At 45.7% G+C, this 14,489-nt stretch overlaps 1 protein-coding gene across 2 annotated transcripts in view; it reads right to left on the reverse strand.

Moving 5' to 3' along the window:
• RAPGEF1 (Rap guanine nucleotide exchange factor 1) overlaps positions 1–14,489 on the reverse strand; it is a 127,808-nt gene that overhangs the window by 57,612 nt on the left and 55,707 nt on the right. Inside the window, exons 4-10 of one of the 2 annotated variants that reach the window (XM_018566531.1) lie at positions 13,813–13,969; positions 10,367–10,455; positions 10,126–10,278; positions 10,009–10,023; positions 8,916–9,087; positions 8,640–8,823; positions 6,424–6,882 (exon numbers count right to left, since the gene is read on the reverse strand). In XM_018566531.1, the coding sequence (XP_018422033.1) occupies positions 6,424–6,882; positions 8,640–8,823; positions 8,916–9,087; positions 10,009–10,023; positions 10,126–10,278; positions 10,367–10,455; positions 13,813–13,969 (1,229 nt within the window). The remainder of the gene's footprint in view (positions 1–6,423; positions 6,883–8,639; positions 8,824–8,915; positions 9,088–10,008; positions 10,024–10,125; positions 10,279–10,366; positions 10,456–13,812; positions 13,970–14,489) is intronic. The other variant, XM_018566532.1, reaches the window with a different exon arrangement.

A 14,489-nucleotide genomic window follows, 5' to 3' on the forward strand; every position in this document is an offset into this window, starting at 1 on the left:
CAGCCCGTCTGTCACCGTCGCGCTACCGTCGCCCCGAACAGTCGCACAAACCCGGCCGTGCGGATCCGCTTGTAAGGTATGTCGCTTAGTGTGAATAGGGCCCTAAGCTGCTCATACACATGGCCAGTTTCAATCAAGCAGGAATCGAACATCCAATCAAAAGTGGTTGCCCAAAAACAAGCGATCTACCCCCAACCGCCCCCCCCTGCTAGTTCAATTAACTGAATGCGATCAAACTGGTCTATAAATACACAGCTTCAATACAGGTTATTTAAAAAAAAAAATCATCAATAAAGACCAGAAACAAAATGGCAATTTCGTCGAAAGCAAATCAGATTTTTCCAACGGGTTGGAAGGCAAATTTCAATCCCATCTGCTTGAGGTTGAACAAAATCGCTAAGCACAGCTTTCAATCCCGCAGGATTTACGCTCCACCATAAGTGGCTGAAGTTGCCGAAATCTTGCGACGTGTATTTCTAGCTTCGGATTAAAAGGAGAACTATGGGGTTAGGGCTTTTCCCCATAGGGTTCTCCTTAGGGTAACGGGAGGACACAAACTAGCGTCCTCCCGTCACCCTAGGCTCAGTACACTGCGAGCTGTAGCTCGCGGTATACCGAGAAGCCGCAGCTGAAGCGGATCCCGACAATTATGCCGGATCTGCCCAGCTGTGTGACTGACAGCTAGCTCTGCCTATCTAGAGGCAGAGCCAGCTGTACCCACCCCCTCTTCCGTCCGTTCCGCCAGTCAGCGCTGGCGGAGGGGGGAATCCAGCCCCTCCCCTGTCATGGCAGAGGGACGTGACAGGATCGAGAGGTGAGAGAAAGGCGGTATGTGTTCGCTCACCTCCCGATCTACTGAGCCGACCTGTGACAGTCTCATTGTCACAGGTCGGCTAGAACTATGAGGTGAGTGAAAAGCACTCACCTCATACTTCTCCTTTAAGCATGGATCAAGGGAAAAAGCTGTACAATGAACACATTCATTTCCACATATGAACATTGCGCAATAGTATTTTACATACCCTCAAAATACAAAAATTATTGGCAGGTTAATGGTAAAACAGACTTATCTGTCGCCATCTACCTATTAGAATGAGAACCAGAACCTAAAAGGCCCTGGCCACACATTCTATGTGTGTTCCTATCCGAAGGGACGAGCTGTGAAAAATCAGTATATAATGGAGTACCAGTCAGGAAATGTCACATTACACTAATCTTAATAGAAAAGACTTGCTGATATGTATCAGCTCCGCACAGAAACAAATCAGGTTCACTCCCTTTCACACAGATCTTCTCTGTTAAGTACTGCTTAAAAAATTATCCATGTAACCACAAGCATTTTGCTCCTCTCTTCACCATCTGAAAAGCTTTGAAATGAAAAGTGGATAGGGCTCACAAGGTCAGGACAACAGGGTCACCGGACTAAGCTGCACAATATCTGCTCTGTGGATAATAGAAAAGGTCCCAATCTTGGTATACGCGGCTTCTTTCAATCATTTTTGGTGCCCCAAATACCACTTCACAATGCAGCAGCGTTCCCTCGGACCATTCCAGTTCTAGAGGTGCTTTAGGGGTGACAAGCAGAGAGCACAGCGGGATACACTTCTACTTCCATTCCTCATTAAAATTTGTAGCTTACCTTTTTTTAGATGTGAAAACTCCGAAAACTGCAGGACTGAAAGCTCCGCATTGTATGGAGGGGCTGGGTCTCCCTCATTAACCCTGTCTGTACTGTGCTGGCAGGTTACGAAAAAGGTAGGGACTGTAGGTTTGTTCTTAAGTTGAATTTGTATGTAAGTTGGAACAGGTACATTTTTTAAGTGCAACTCCAGCCAAAAAATGTTTTCTAGTTTTGGATAGCAAGGGGAAGGGTCACCCCCTGTAAAGTTTGTGTTGCTGTGTGCGCCCCTGTTCAGAAGATTTCACCTCACTTTCTGTCCCTGTGACAATTGGATTTTGAACATTTTGGGTTGCCGTGGAAACAAGGATTGGTGATAAAGCTTCAGTGGAGACAACTGTTTCTCATGATCACTCTTACAGGAGTGAATTTCCCTTCATAGGGGTAGATTTGTTGTCTCAAAGACAGGATGTGCGATTAAGGCCTCATGCACACAAAACGCAAGAGCAAAATGGTATATTGCATGTATATGCATGCACTATATGCAATCCCAGAATGCATCATTCGTAAGAGATTTTAATGAACTGTACGCGCGCATATGCACGTATAATACGCATCTCGGGTCCATTCTGTTTTTGTGCATCTTTATGCAGCGTAAATATACGGCTCCATATGCAGCTGTGTGTATGGAGCAATTTATTTGCATATGGGACAGTATGCGCATATAAGCAGCGTATTGTACGGCAGTGTGAATGAGGCCTAAATCTTTCTAATGAGGATACATACAGCAGTAAACACCTCACAGAGACGGGCAGACGAGGGGTGCCCGCCTCTTCTTCCAGGTCAAACAAGAGCCAACTTCCTGTGATGTACGTACAGTACTACGAACCAGACCCAAAAAGGTGAGCACTCTTCCTCGGCACGAGCACGGTAGCATTACAACTACTGAAATGGTGCGCGGTACACTTTGGCTGCAGCCTGGGACCCCCTGCTGTACAGCAATAGCCTTAGTTTGTAAATAGGGGTGGTATGTAAGTCGGATATTTGTAACTCGGGGACTGCCTGTATAAACAAAAACATTTTCCATTCCCTTAAAAAAACAAAAACAAATTAGGAGACCAGTAATAGCCACTCTCAGAGTTGTAACAGTTTGGGAGTTCCGATATACCTGAAAGCACTGCTGTCATTTTATTTCCTCTACCTAACATTTGGCTTTCTGGCAGCTGTGGCATTTTTGCTTTCACCGCTCTAACAGCTGAAGCGATGGCGTAGATAGTGCAGGATAACCCAAGCGTCCTATTTGCAAGTCCTGCGAGAGCTGCCTAGTCCTACAGCAACGCCCGCAAGGAATTCCCAAATGCTGGGCAGACGCTTAGCCACTTAATCAACACAATTGAGGATGGCTTGTGTCCAAGGGCACGGGATTCCTTATAAGGCAGTTCCATTACACAAACCTGAGGCAGCCAAAGGCATCTAAGTCCATCACAGCTCACCAATTCATGCAGGACAGTCTCTGAGCCGCATGACGTGAAGAGCCCAGCGCTCCTCCAAGAAACTTCAAATCTTGCAAAATGATACGGTGAACATTGAAGTCTAAGGCACGCCATTTTAGGATATGAACAATCCTGCACACTGACGGATGGTAATCCTTAAAGTGAGCTAGAGAGAAAAATATGGAAGCTGCTACTGCTGCCTTGATTTAAAAGTGTCATCCTGATCCGAGCCAGTTAGTTGTTCTTGAAGTCGGAAAAGCCTGAACTCCTATCCAGCATACTTGTTCCGGGTCAGTGGCTAATGTGGTAGTAAAGCTGCGCCTTCAAAGGTAAACTGTACTGAGCAGAACACAGAGGTTGCTACTTCCGACCTCTCCTTTAGGCCTGGTTCACACCTGGGCGTTTTACAGCACGTTCCTACGCTCTGTAAAACGCTCAACATGTGAAAACCAATGCTTGCCTATGGGCATGGTTCCCAGCTGGGCGTTTTACAGCGCGCTGCAAAACGCACTACGCCCAAAGAAGTACAGGAGCTTCTTTGGGGCGTATTTGCCGTGCGTATCCATTGGGATACAGCCAGGTAGCCCTCGTAAATCGCGGTAAAAACGCGCGGCAAGCGCGCATATTCCGTACGCCTAGGTGTGAACCAAGCCTCAGAGGGGATTTGGAAGCAATGGACCAGCGAAACAGCCGCGCAACTAGCCCACAGCTAGCAGATATAAAATGCTATCAACCATTGTCTTAGTAGAGGTTTCCTTTTAAAACAAGCCCACAATGGCAGCTCCCTCATACATTCCCTTTACAGAAGAACTTACATTATGGTCACTTGTAAATAATTTCCCATCTCATTAAAATGAGGTCCACCACATTCTCTGCATTCCCAGGGTAAACTGAAGCATCAAGCTGCCTTATGAGAAGCATCATGCACAAACAAGGTTGAATATCAGTGACGGACCTAACCAAGTACAGAACCTTGTAAATTCAATCATCAAATTAAAGGAGAACTATTGGGAGAGTAAAAATATACAATATTTTGAGCCGGTGTGTGACCCTACAAAAAAAATAAAAAAATGTAACCCTTGCAATGGGGCTAACCCTGCAATGCAAAGGTTAACAGCTTGTCTACAGGCTCAAATAAAAAAAAATATACCTGATCCTCAATTCCCCGTAGCCTCTTCTTCCCCAGGCTCCAGTGGTCTTTGGACCAGTGACATCATCAGATCTAAAGGTGGCCATACACCTTACAACCATCGCACGACTTTCGTTGTGCGATGGTTGTAAGGTGAATAAAATTTTGTACGATCTGCCCATCTTGGACAGGCAGATCGTACTTGCGATCATCGCAAGTCCTCCCCGGTGAGGGGAGGGCTTGCAGATGATTGCAATGGTGAGCGGTAGGGCTGCAACAACTAATCGACATAATCGATTATAATCGATTATTGAAAAAGTTGTCAACTTTTTCAATAATCGATTAATCGGCTTCCGATCAGTTGGCCCTGTTCACGGCTCCACACATGCTGCGCACCGCACCTCCTCCCCCACCTCACGCTCATCGCTGCCAGACCCGCCCGCATCCACGCTCTTCACACCGCACCTCCTCCCCGGCTTACACTCACTGCCCGCCCACATCCACGATCGGCACAGGGACACGGGGACATGTAGTAAGGAGGAGCAGGTGTGGGGGGATGACAGCCACGAATAGACAGGTCCGATCTCAGAAGCAAGTTGCTGGAAGACTGCTCAGCTAAGCCTGCACTTTCCCACACGTGGTGCTCTATAATGTATTGCTGGGATTTGTATTCCTCTATAGCTGATGGTACATTGCTCTGTATAATATACCATCAGCTATAGAGGACTACAAATTCCAGCAATAATATATTATACAGCGCAATGCAGAATACCACTAGCTATAGAGGACTACAAAACCCAGCAACAGTACATTATACAGCGCAATGCAGAATACCGCCAGCTATAATGTACTATTGCTGGGATTTGTAGTCCTCTATAGCTGGCGGTATTCCGCATTGCTGTATAATGTATTGCTGGGATTTGTAGTCCTCTATAGCCGGTGCCATTCTGCATTCATTGCTGTATAATTTTACACTTTCCTTTTCACTATATTGCACACCACACTATTTTTTTTCTTTTTTACTTCCACCGCTCCAAGCTCGCTCCTGTGATGGACTACAACCTCAATACAAACTAGTAGTCCCATCACTGGAGCCATTTTTTAAAAATGTATTTTATTGTTTATCCGATTAACCGATTAATCGAACTTAATAATCGGCTAACTAATCGATTTTGAAAATAATCGTTAGCTGCAGCTCTAGTACGATCTCGAGATCACCCGCGATTATCGTACGATACTCGTCAGGTGTATGGTCAGCTTAATGCAGGTTTATTCACCTGCATTCGATACAAGGACGCCGTCGCAGGACCGAGGATCAAGCTTTTGTATGCTGCCCCATAGACCACAACAAAGCAGTTAACCCTTGCAGTGCACAGAGGTAGCCCCACTGCAAGAGTTATTTTTTTTACAGTTACAGCCTAAAAATAGGCAACTAAATACACAGCTGAAAAAACAGATTATATGTGTAAATTGTTTTAGCTGTGAAAGCTTCTTTCACTTCTGTTTAGTCACACTTCCTACCCAGGAAGGAGACTCTGCTATTTCCTGGTTTAGTTCTACAGAATTAGTTAGTGAACTCAGCAGTTTTTTTTTTTAATCTTCATTAATTGCAGCTGTCATATCTATAGGCCATTTTCACCCCTGCTGAAGCCCGTACTGTTTAGAGCTTTGTCTGGCCCTCTTGCCAGGACAAGCCAGCCACTGGATGCTCGCCCCCAGCATCACAAGAACAAGCGTCATCCATGTTCAAAGCCCTGTGCATGCGCAGACTGTACGCGCGCTCTCCTTGATGCCAAAGCGGAGCTCAGCATCTGTGACAGGGATAAGTGAGCACACTGTGCAAGCACAGGGCTCTGAACAAGGACAGCCCTGGTTCCTGTGATGTCCGGGAAGAGCGTCCAATGGCTAGCTTCTCAAAATTGCCAACAAAATTGGCAATTTTTCAGGCAGGCTTTAGTGGGGGTGCAAAAGGCCTACAGGTATGACAGCTGCAATTGAGGAAACTTTTTGCAAATGCATGCAAGTATGCAAACATGAAAGAAGGTGGAATAAGTGGAAGCCCTTCATATTTTGTGACCCTAGCTATGGCCCAAACTCAAATCTTCACTGAACCCAAGGTTTCATTTTACTATATGCTACTGAAAAAATGTACTGTGCAGCAGTAGGAAGATCATGAAACTCACTGTGTTTGTTCTTCTTCTCAGGAAGAGGCGGTGGCTTTTCTGGAATGTCGTCATTCTCCGCCGCAATAAAATCACCAAGGAAATCCATCTGAGGGGTGATTCCAGGTTGAAATGGGGAAACAGCAGCAAACGGAGTACCAGTAGGGGGGAGAAGCAAGTCATCCTCGGAGATATTGTCATACTGGGAAGGGTGTCTTTCGTAACACACTCGAGAGCCATCAGAGTTATGGCCAACTGCACTTCTACGTTTCTTCTCGGGGAGGGCAGGAGGAGCCTCTATTGTGGCGGGGTGAGTGGATTCTGAGTGCGGAGGGGTGTTGGGAGGTAATTGGAAGTTTTGTCCATGAAAAGGGGAACCGGTCTCTCCTAGGGATTCAGGGAGAGGGCTGAGGACTCCAGTTACTTGATCTGTGCTAGAGAGGTCTTGCTGCAGGAACTCGTAATCTGGATCGTAGTTGTCTGTAATGAAGATATAGAAAACATAAATTAATGAGAACAATTACAATACAGTGTTTACTAAAATGAAGCCCTCATAGCAAAACAAAATGACTTAGTCCACTCGAAGGTGATATTTATAAATGGGCTGTGTAGTAGGCAAGGCAACTGCTGGATTTTAAAGGCTCCTAGGAACACCACTGATCAGAGCTCCCTATAAGTTTCTGGCTTTATTCCAATTTCACTGGAATCGTTAGGTGTTCCCAACCACCTTGGCATATTTGTGTGTCCCCCCCTCCCCTTACATTTGCAATTACTTAAAGATCTATGAGGCGAGTGCTTTTTACTCACCTCATAGTTCTAGCCGACCTGTGACAATGAGACTGTCACAGGTCGGCTCAGTAGATAGGGAGGTGAGGGAACACATACCGGCGTTCGCTCACCTCTCGATCCTGTCACGGCTCTCTGCCGTGACAGGGTAGGGGCTGGACTCCCCCCCTCCCCACCGCCAGCGCTGACTGGCTGATCGGACGGGGGCGGGTACAGCTGGCTCTGCCTCTAGATAGGCAGAGCCAGCTGTCAGTCACTCAGCTGGGCGGATCCCGGCACAATTGTCGGGATCCGCTTCAGCTGCAGCGTCTCAGTATACCGCGAGCTACAGCTCTAATGGGGAAAAGCCCTGGCCCCATAGTTCGCCTTTAAAATTACAAACAACTGAGTGTGTGATTCTTTTGTAAAAAGCTGTAGAAATGTGGAGCGGTTTCCCACAGGAACTGGTTATATCCAGCCAAGTACATTCAAATACATTCCAAAACAGGTATGTTCCCCAATTCACAAAGAGTAAATGACCTCTAATATTTATAAGATAACAATAAAGAAAGTTCATCAGGGAGCATCCGATTATCAGCGGTGATCCCTGTCGGAGTACAGTGGAAAACACTATGAAGGGTTTATTGCTTTCCTCTGGATCAATGGAAGGCTTTAGGTTTTTGTTTTTTTGCTTTGATGGCCATTTATCTTTGAAACTCAAAAACAGACCTTTAGAGACCTTGAAAGATATAAACCATTAGGTAGTTTAAAAGGAGAACTGTGGGGTTAGGGCTTTTCCCCATAGTTCTCCTTAGGGTAACGGGAGGACACAAACTAGCGTCCTCCCGTCACCCTAAGCTCAGTAGCTACAGATCGCGGTATACTGAGACGCCGCAGCTGAAGCAGATCCAGACAATTATGTCTGGGTCCGCCCAGCTGCAAGCCTCTACCCAAAACTGGGACACTGGTTCTGGATGCTCATCTTTTCAAATATGATGCTACCTGTGTCAGCAGTGTGGTTCCTTGGGATTTTTGTGTGCTTTGTATTGTTGTAAGCCTTCCCATGTGCACCCTACTACAAAGGCTGGTTATAAATTTATGCAGTTACCATTTCTTCCGAGCTGCCCCAATACCCTTCCTAGCTGGTTAAAAGAATAAACCTACAAATAGATGTGATTTAGGTGTTGTTCATGAAGCTAGCAACATCACTAAGAGACTCTTAGCACTCAGATGACTAATGGAGGAAGAGGAGAGATAGATACAATAAAAGCGAGCTGCTTCTTCTGGTTTCTCACCATTCTGTCTCTGTACAAGGTTTGGGTCTTATTTCTTAGAACTGTCACTTTTGCCTTTTAACTCATGTATGCGAGACCTCAAACTCCCAATAAACCACAAACAGGAAACAGTCTCCTTCTGAGAAAAGCAAAGCCAGCTACGCTAACTGATGACAATTATCTGTTCGCTTGTCTTACCTAAAGTCTCACAGCTGGTATTTCGGGAGCACTGACCGCTGTCTCTGTCCAGGGAGGAGAGTTGTTCGTCAGACTTGCTAAGTTTTCCTATACTACTACACGGAGAAAGACGCGGGGACTCGCCCCCGTACGACTGACTACCTCCAGATAATCGGCGGTGTGCGTAACAATTCACTTCAAAATCCTTGAATAAAAGTAGAAAAAAAAAGGAAGTTAGAAAGCCAAACAGACCTTGCCATCATTTTTAAAGCAGGACTTTTACCAGCAACTTCTCACCGGCATATGGACGCCTATAGGTATACTGGATCCACTAGTAGCTCGGCTCATAGGTGCTACGACAGCCACACGAGTGGGAGAGGGTGCAGATTGTCTTTTCTTTGGAGGTAATGCCGGCGGTGGGCTGCAAATGGACAAAGGAAAAGAACAGGTTATTTTATTTAAAGGAGAACTATGAGGTGAGTGATTTTCACTCATAATCTGAGCCGGCCTGTGACAAGGAGACTGTCACAGCTCGGCTCAGTAGATCGTAAAGTGAACGAAAACATACCGTTGCTCGCTCACTTCTCGGTCTATCCCTGCAGAGAGCCGTGAGTCCGTGACTGTCACTCACGGCTCCCTGCAGGGATTCCCCCCTCCCCTCTCCGATCCTCAAGCGCTGACTGGCGAAATGGACGGTGAGGGGGCGGGCACAGCTGGCTCTGCCTCTCGATAGGCAGAGCCAGCTGTCAATCCCGCAGCTGGGTGGATCCAGACATAATTGTCGGGATCCGTCCCAGCTGCGGCATCTCAGTATACAGCGAACTGTAGCTCGCGATATATGGAGCTTTGGGTCACCGGAGAACGCTAGTTTGTGTTCTCCCGTGACCATTAGGAGAACTGTGGGGAAAAGCCTTAACCCCATAGTTCTCCTTTAAGTGTCGACCCATGGCTGAACCTCTGTAGATCAGATTTACTACTGGATGACCACATGTTACAATCTGGTTATACAATCTCCTTTACCAACAACTGAACTATAAGGCCAAACGTTTGTGGACATCTCAGCACTATACATAGTGTATGGCCTACATCAATAATCCATTCAACTGATATCCAACTAGGAAGGCTCTCACACTATATAGTTGCTGGTAAACCTAAAAGGTGTTTATACCGAGGTTCTATAATCAAATTTCAGTTTGTTTGGTCAAAAAGAACTGAAACATTCTTTATAAACTAGGCTTAGAACATCAATATGAGATTCGAAAATCATCTATCCTTTCAAGGGAAAGGTTTTTGCCAAACCAAAGGCAGGAGACGGAAGTTAGCTCTTCCTTGCACTGGACCAGTACATACTTTCAATGTGCCATGGTACGAAACAGGCAGCACAAGTCACACACAAAGCTCCAGTCTAGAAAGACCAAATTGTGGGGAAGGGGGTTTATGATAAAGTCCAATTCTGCTTAGATTCTATTACTTCAAGAACCGTCGTAAAATAAAACCATGCGATTACCTATTTTCCACCACCCGTATGCCAGGTAATGGGGGTTTGGGTGGAGCAAGCTCATCGGTCTCTACACAGTCTACTGGAACATCCTTACGAGATGGCTCGGGCGACTTGTTAAGAATCTCCAGCTCTCTCTCCGACAAAGGCAAATCTTGCGTGCTGCAACAAAAATTAACAATTATCTAGTGACTGCCTTGTTTCCATTCTACTCTTAATAAAAGGCAACATACCACTCTCGGAGGCTCACCTGTCTGATTTGCCTGCAGGTAAGGCTGGTTTCACGGGACTGGTCGGTGACGGGCGCTCTTGCTTCTCGATCATCAATCGCACCAGCTCCTGAAAGAACCAATCACTGTAAATTAGCATCCTAACACGATACAACAGCATGCTCAATATAGGAAGAGATATACATGAAAGAAAATAAAATAGGATAATGTATGTGACCCTCTTTATAGTGAAAGGATCAATGCTGGATAGGATAGGTAGATTCGATAGGATAGGTAGATTCGATAGGATAGGTAGATTCGATAGGATAGGTAGATTCGATAGGATAGGTAGATTCGATAGGATAGGTAGATTCGATAGGATAGGTAGATAGGATAGGTAGAATCCATCTATCCATCAATTCATTTGGATATCAAACTGCATAAAGACATTACAGTACTTGGTTTAGCCGTTCGGCGCAAGGAGAGTTGGCCCTGAGTAATTCTTAAGTTGTAATCTGGAGATTACACGGGGCTGAGAACCCTTTTTCTGTCCCTACGTGACAGTGCTGGGTGCCTGAGTTGCCAATCACCAATGCCATGACACAGCAGGAATTAATCATGTTTCCCCATACTCAGAAGACAAAAGATTAATCCTTTTTTTGGGTGAAGTTCAAGACTGTAAACTGCTGGGAATACATTAACTGCCTGCCATTTGTTTTGTTTTATAGAAATAAGGCACAGTTGACCTTTAACCTCTTCATGACTTCCTGTCAAAGCTGCTAGCATCACTTATCTTGCAGACAATACTGACTGGGGGCAGGTTTTCAAAACCGGTTTGATGTTCTTTCCCAAAAGAAGTCAACTGGCATCATGCCTGCCACTATTGGGTAGAATTAGGTCCATCATGTAGGTCAGAAAACCTGCTCCAAACTCCATGGTTTTTCCTGATGAGCAAAGTTAGTGAGTCAATAAACTGCTCTGAGGTACTTTGACAAACGTTTGCCCAGGAGGAGAGGGAGATCGTGTCTACATAACCGAATGCCCTCTATAGGAAGATTTACAGCAGGTGAAGTTTGCTGTGCAAGCCAGAACACCCAACACCAAGGTGCAAGTCAATAGCTGTGCAAAGACTATTCATTGCTTTACTTTAAGTTCTGTTTGCAGTACTACTTAAAACCAGCTGTTCATGACCTACAGAGAGTCTGAAAGCTTACAACAATGCTGAATACCATAGAATATCCAGCTATACAAAAATCAAGCTACACAGCTTCAGAGTAACAGGAAATGAAAAAAAACACACAAACAGATGACTAATATAGGCAGCTCGGGTGTTGGTAAGTTGCGAGCTCCTCGGACCCTGTGATCCGGTGTAAAGTTGTTTTCACAGTAAATGTGAGCCTCCCTGTGCTGGAGCAAAGTTTTGCAAACATTTCAGTCGGTATTTAAGTATAAATAAGGAGTCAACTGCAGATTCAGGAAAGCAGGCCATGCAAAGCAATATGAGGCATCCAGGGAGTATAACATTTTGTACTATAGGCAGGATGTGATAATAGGGGTGGGCAGAGACCCCAACAGCTTACGGGCAGCAGAAGGAGAGGACGGGGGAGCTGGGAGGTGAAACTAAGGCTATACAGTGCCGAGCAGGGAGGGTGAGGAGGCCTGGAAGGCTCCCAAATATCTGACTTCATTGCCTGGATGACCTCACGGATGCAGACTCCAGCTGTGTCTCCCCAGAGGGGACATGCAGGCTGCCAGGCGCATGGCTTGGTTTAACACTGCAGCTGCTGAGGAAAAATAAGGGCAGGCTAGCACTTTACAGATATTCAGGCAAACTAATCCACTGAACATGAGATCACTTTAGGATTATATATATCTGTGCACTCGTTCATAAAGGGCCAGGGTTATGCACAGGCATCACAGGGCTATTGAGAACATTGCAGTGTAATAACATGTCACATCTATTTAAAGCTAAACTATGGTCATGTCTTATATTAGTGCACTCAACTTAAAAGGGTTAAGTTGTGCCATGTAAATAGCTAAAATCTTTCATCCCAAGCCACCATTTATCTTTCCTACCTAGCCACTAAGCTGAATCCCTCTAGCCTGTGATACCCCTCATCTTCCCAATGGCTATTAAGCCTATGAAAATGCAAGCCCGCAAGTCTGACCTATCAGGACGTGTTCTGACACCCACTGTGGAAAGCCCACTTAATGGCATAATGCTGGGCACACACCTTACAACCATCGCAAGACTTTTGTCTTGCGATGGTTGTAAGGTACTTAAAAAAACGTACGATCTGCCTATCTTGGACAGGCAGATCGTACTTGCGATGATCGCAAGCCGCGCCCCCCTGAGGGGCGGGCTTCCGATGACCGCAATGCCGAACGGGCAGTGTGCACTTGCGCACACCGGCCCGTCCCGCTTTTATCTTACGAACATGCTATACACCCGCCGAACATCGTACGATGCTCGGCGGGTTTTCGAACATGTTCGTAAGTTAAAAGTCGTGCAGCCTTACAATAGTAGAGGTCGCACGGCTTCCACACACCTTACGATAATCGTACAATCGCGGGATTTCCCGCGATTATCGTACGATTATCATAAGGTGTGTGGGGACCCTAACAGTGTATGCTGCTTGACGAGGAAGAAGGAGGATTAAAAAGCATCCAAACATTGCTTTGACACTTATTCCGATAAGTTGCAGACATAGACCAGACGTGACTAACAATGGAGCTGTGGACCCTCCTGATTTTTAGAGTGCTAAACCATCGGGGGGACAATTTATATAGCCCAGCTGAAATTTCAGTTTACATTTTCTTTTCTTCATACAGCAGCCACAGCCCGAGTAGAAAAGCCTGTCCCCCTGCCAGCATGCTGCAGAGACGGACCATCTGTGGAAGCAACAGCGTCCGTGCGGAGGTCTGACATACTCCCTGCGAAGTCAGACCTATAGCTCTGTAGGGAGCAACGCTCATGCTCCCTGCTGATTGAAGAGCTCTGGCTGGAATTTAACAGGGAGTGTGCCGGGCCTCTGCAGACAGACCGCTGCTTACCCACAGAGAGCAAGGGTCCTTCTCTACAGCTTTGTTTTACAATACCGCAAATGTATTTTGCCAATTTAAACTGAAAGTTGGCTTTGCTTTACCTTTAAGGTTGTACATTTCACAATTTAAAAAAAAAAAGAAGATATTAAGTACATATAATGTGATATGTTTCCTGTCAGTGGTTAGAGCATGGAAAGAGACAAGCTTTTAAAGAACGCACTTCATGTCACAGATGACTGAGAAGCCGTCATGTCAGTCATGGCTGCTACTGCTGAGTAAATTCAGTTAATCTTTATTAAATGTGGTGATTCAGACTGCATTTCCAAGAGGCGACTTCCCTTATTGCTAGACACTTAAGCTTCGCTTGTTTATTACAAGGAAAACCCCATTAAACCCCCAACCCCCCCAAAAGCAAATTCCTAATCCTCAAGCAAGTCCTGACCTTGACACCATCCAGCACCGCTTTTATGACGTCTTTCACAGTGGATACCATCTCCTTGTCTTCACAGTTGACACCCTCCAGCATCACCTGATCAGACCAGCGAATGAGGTTGGCAAGAGACTGGTACACTCGGCTGTAGCAGGAGGCGATAGCAGTACTGTAAAGAAGAGGGGGGGGATCAGTAACACAAAAAACAGAAGACTCCTATTTTCTCTCTCTTCCCATACAACAGACACTGTATTAAAATGACGGGGAGGAAACTTACACACAAACTTTGTTGAAACACTGAGCTTGACTACAGAAGTATTGAGAACATGCAGCACAATTAGATTTACGGTTGGTGTACCTGTAATAAAAATGAATACTAAACTTTGCAGCCACACAGAGGTTACTACCCCTACCTTCAAGTATCTTCATGCGTGCCCCAGGACACAGAAACAGGGAGCACTATATTGTACAAATACCAACTACAGCCACTGCTCATGTTCTGCCCATTCCCTCCCTTGTCTGTCTCTTGGTTCACGTATTAATCACATGCGGTACAAGAGGTGGTGGGCCTTAATATGACTTCAATTCCTGAAGCTGCTCTTTGAAAAAAAAAAAAAAAACAGAAACCGCATATTTCCGGTCTCCCTGTGTACTCTAGTACCTTGGTTCTCAACTGGTGGGTCGCGACC

The sequence above is a fragment of the Nanorana parkeri genome, unplaced genomic scaffold, assembly GCF_000935625.1.
Source record: "Nanorana parkeri isolate BGI_ZX_2015 unplaced genomic scaffold, ASM93562v1 scaffold958, whole genome shotgun sequence".
NCBI lineage: Eukaryota > Metazoa > Chordata > Amphibia > Anura > Dicroglossidae > Nanorana > Nanorana parkeri.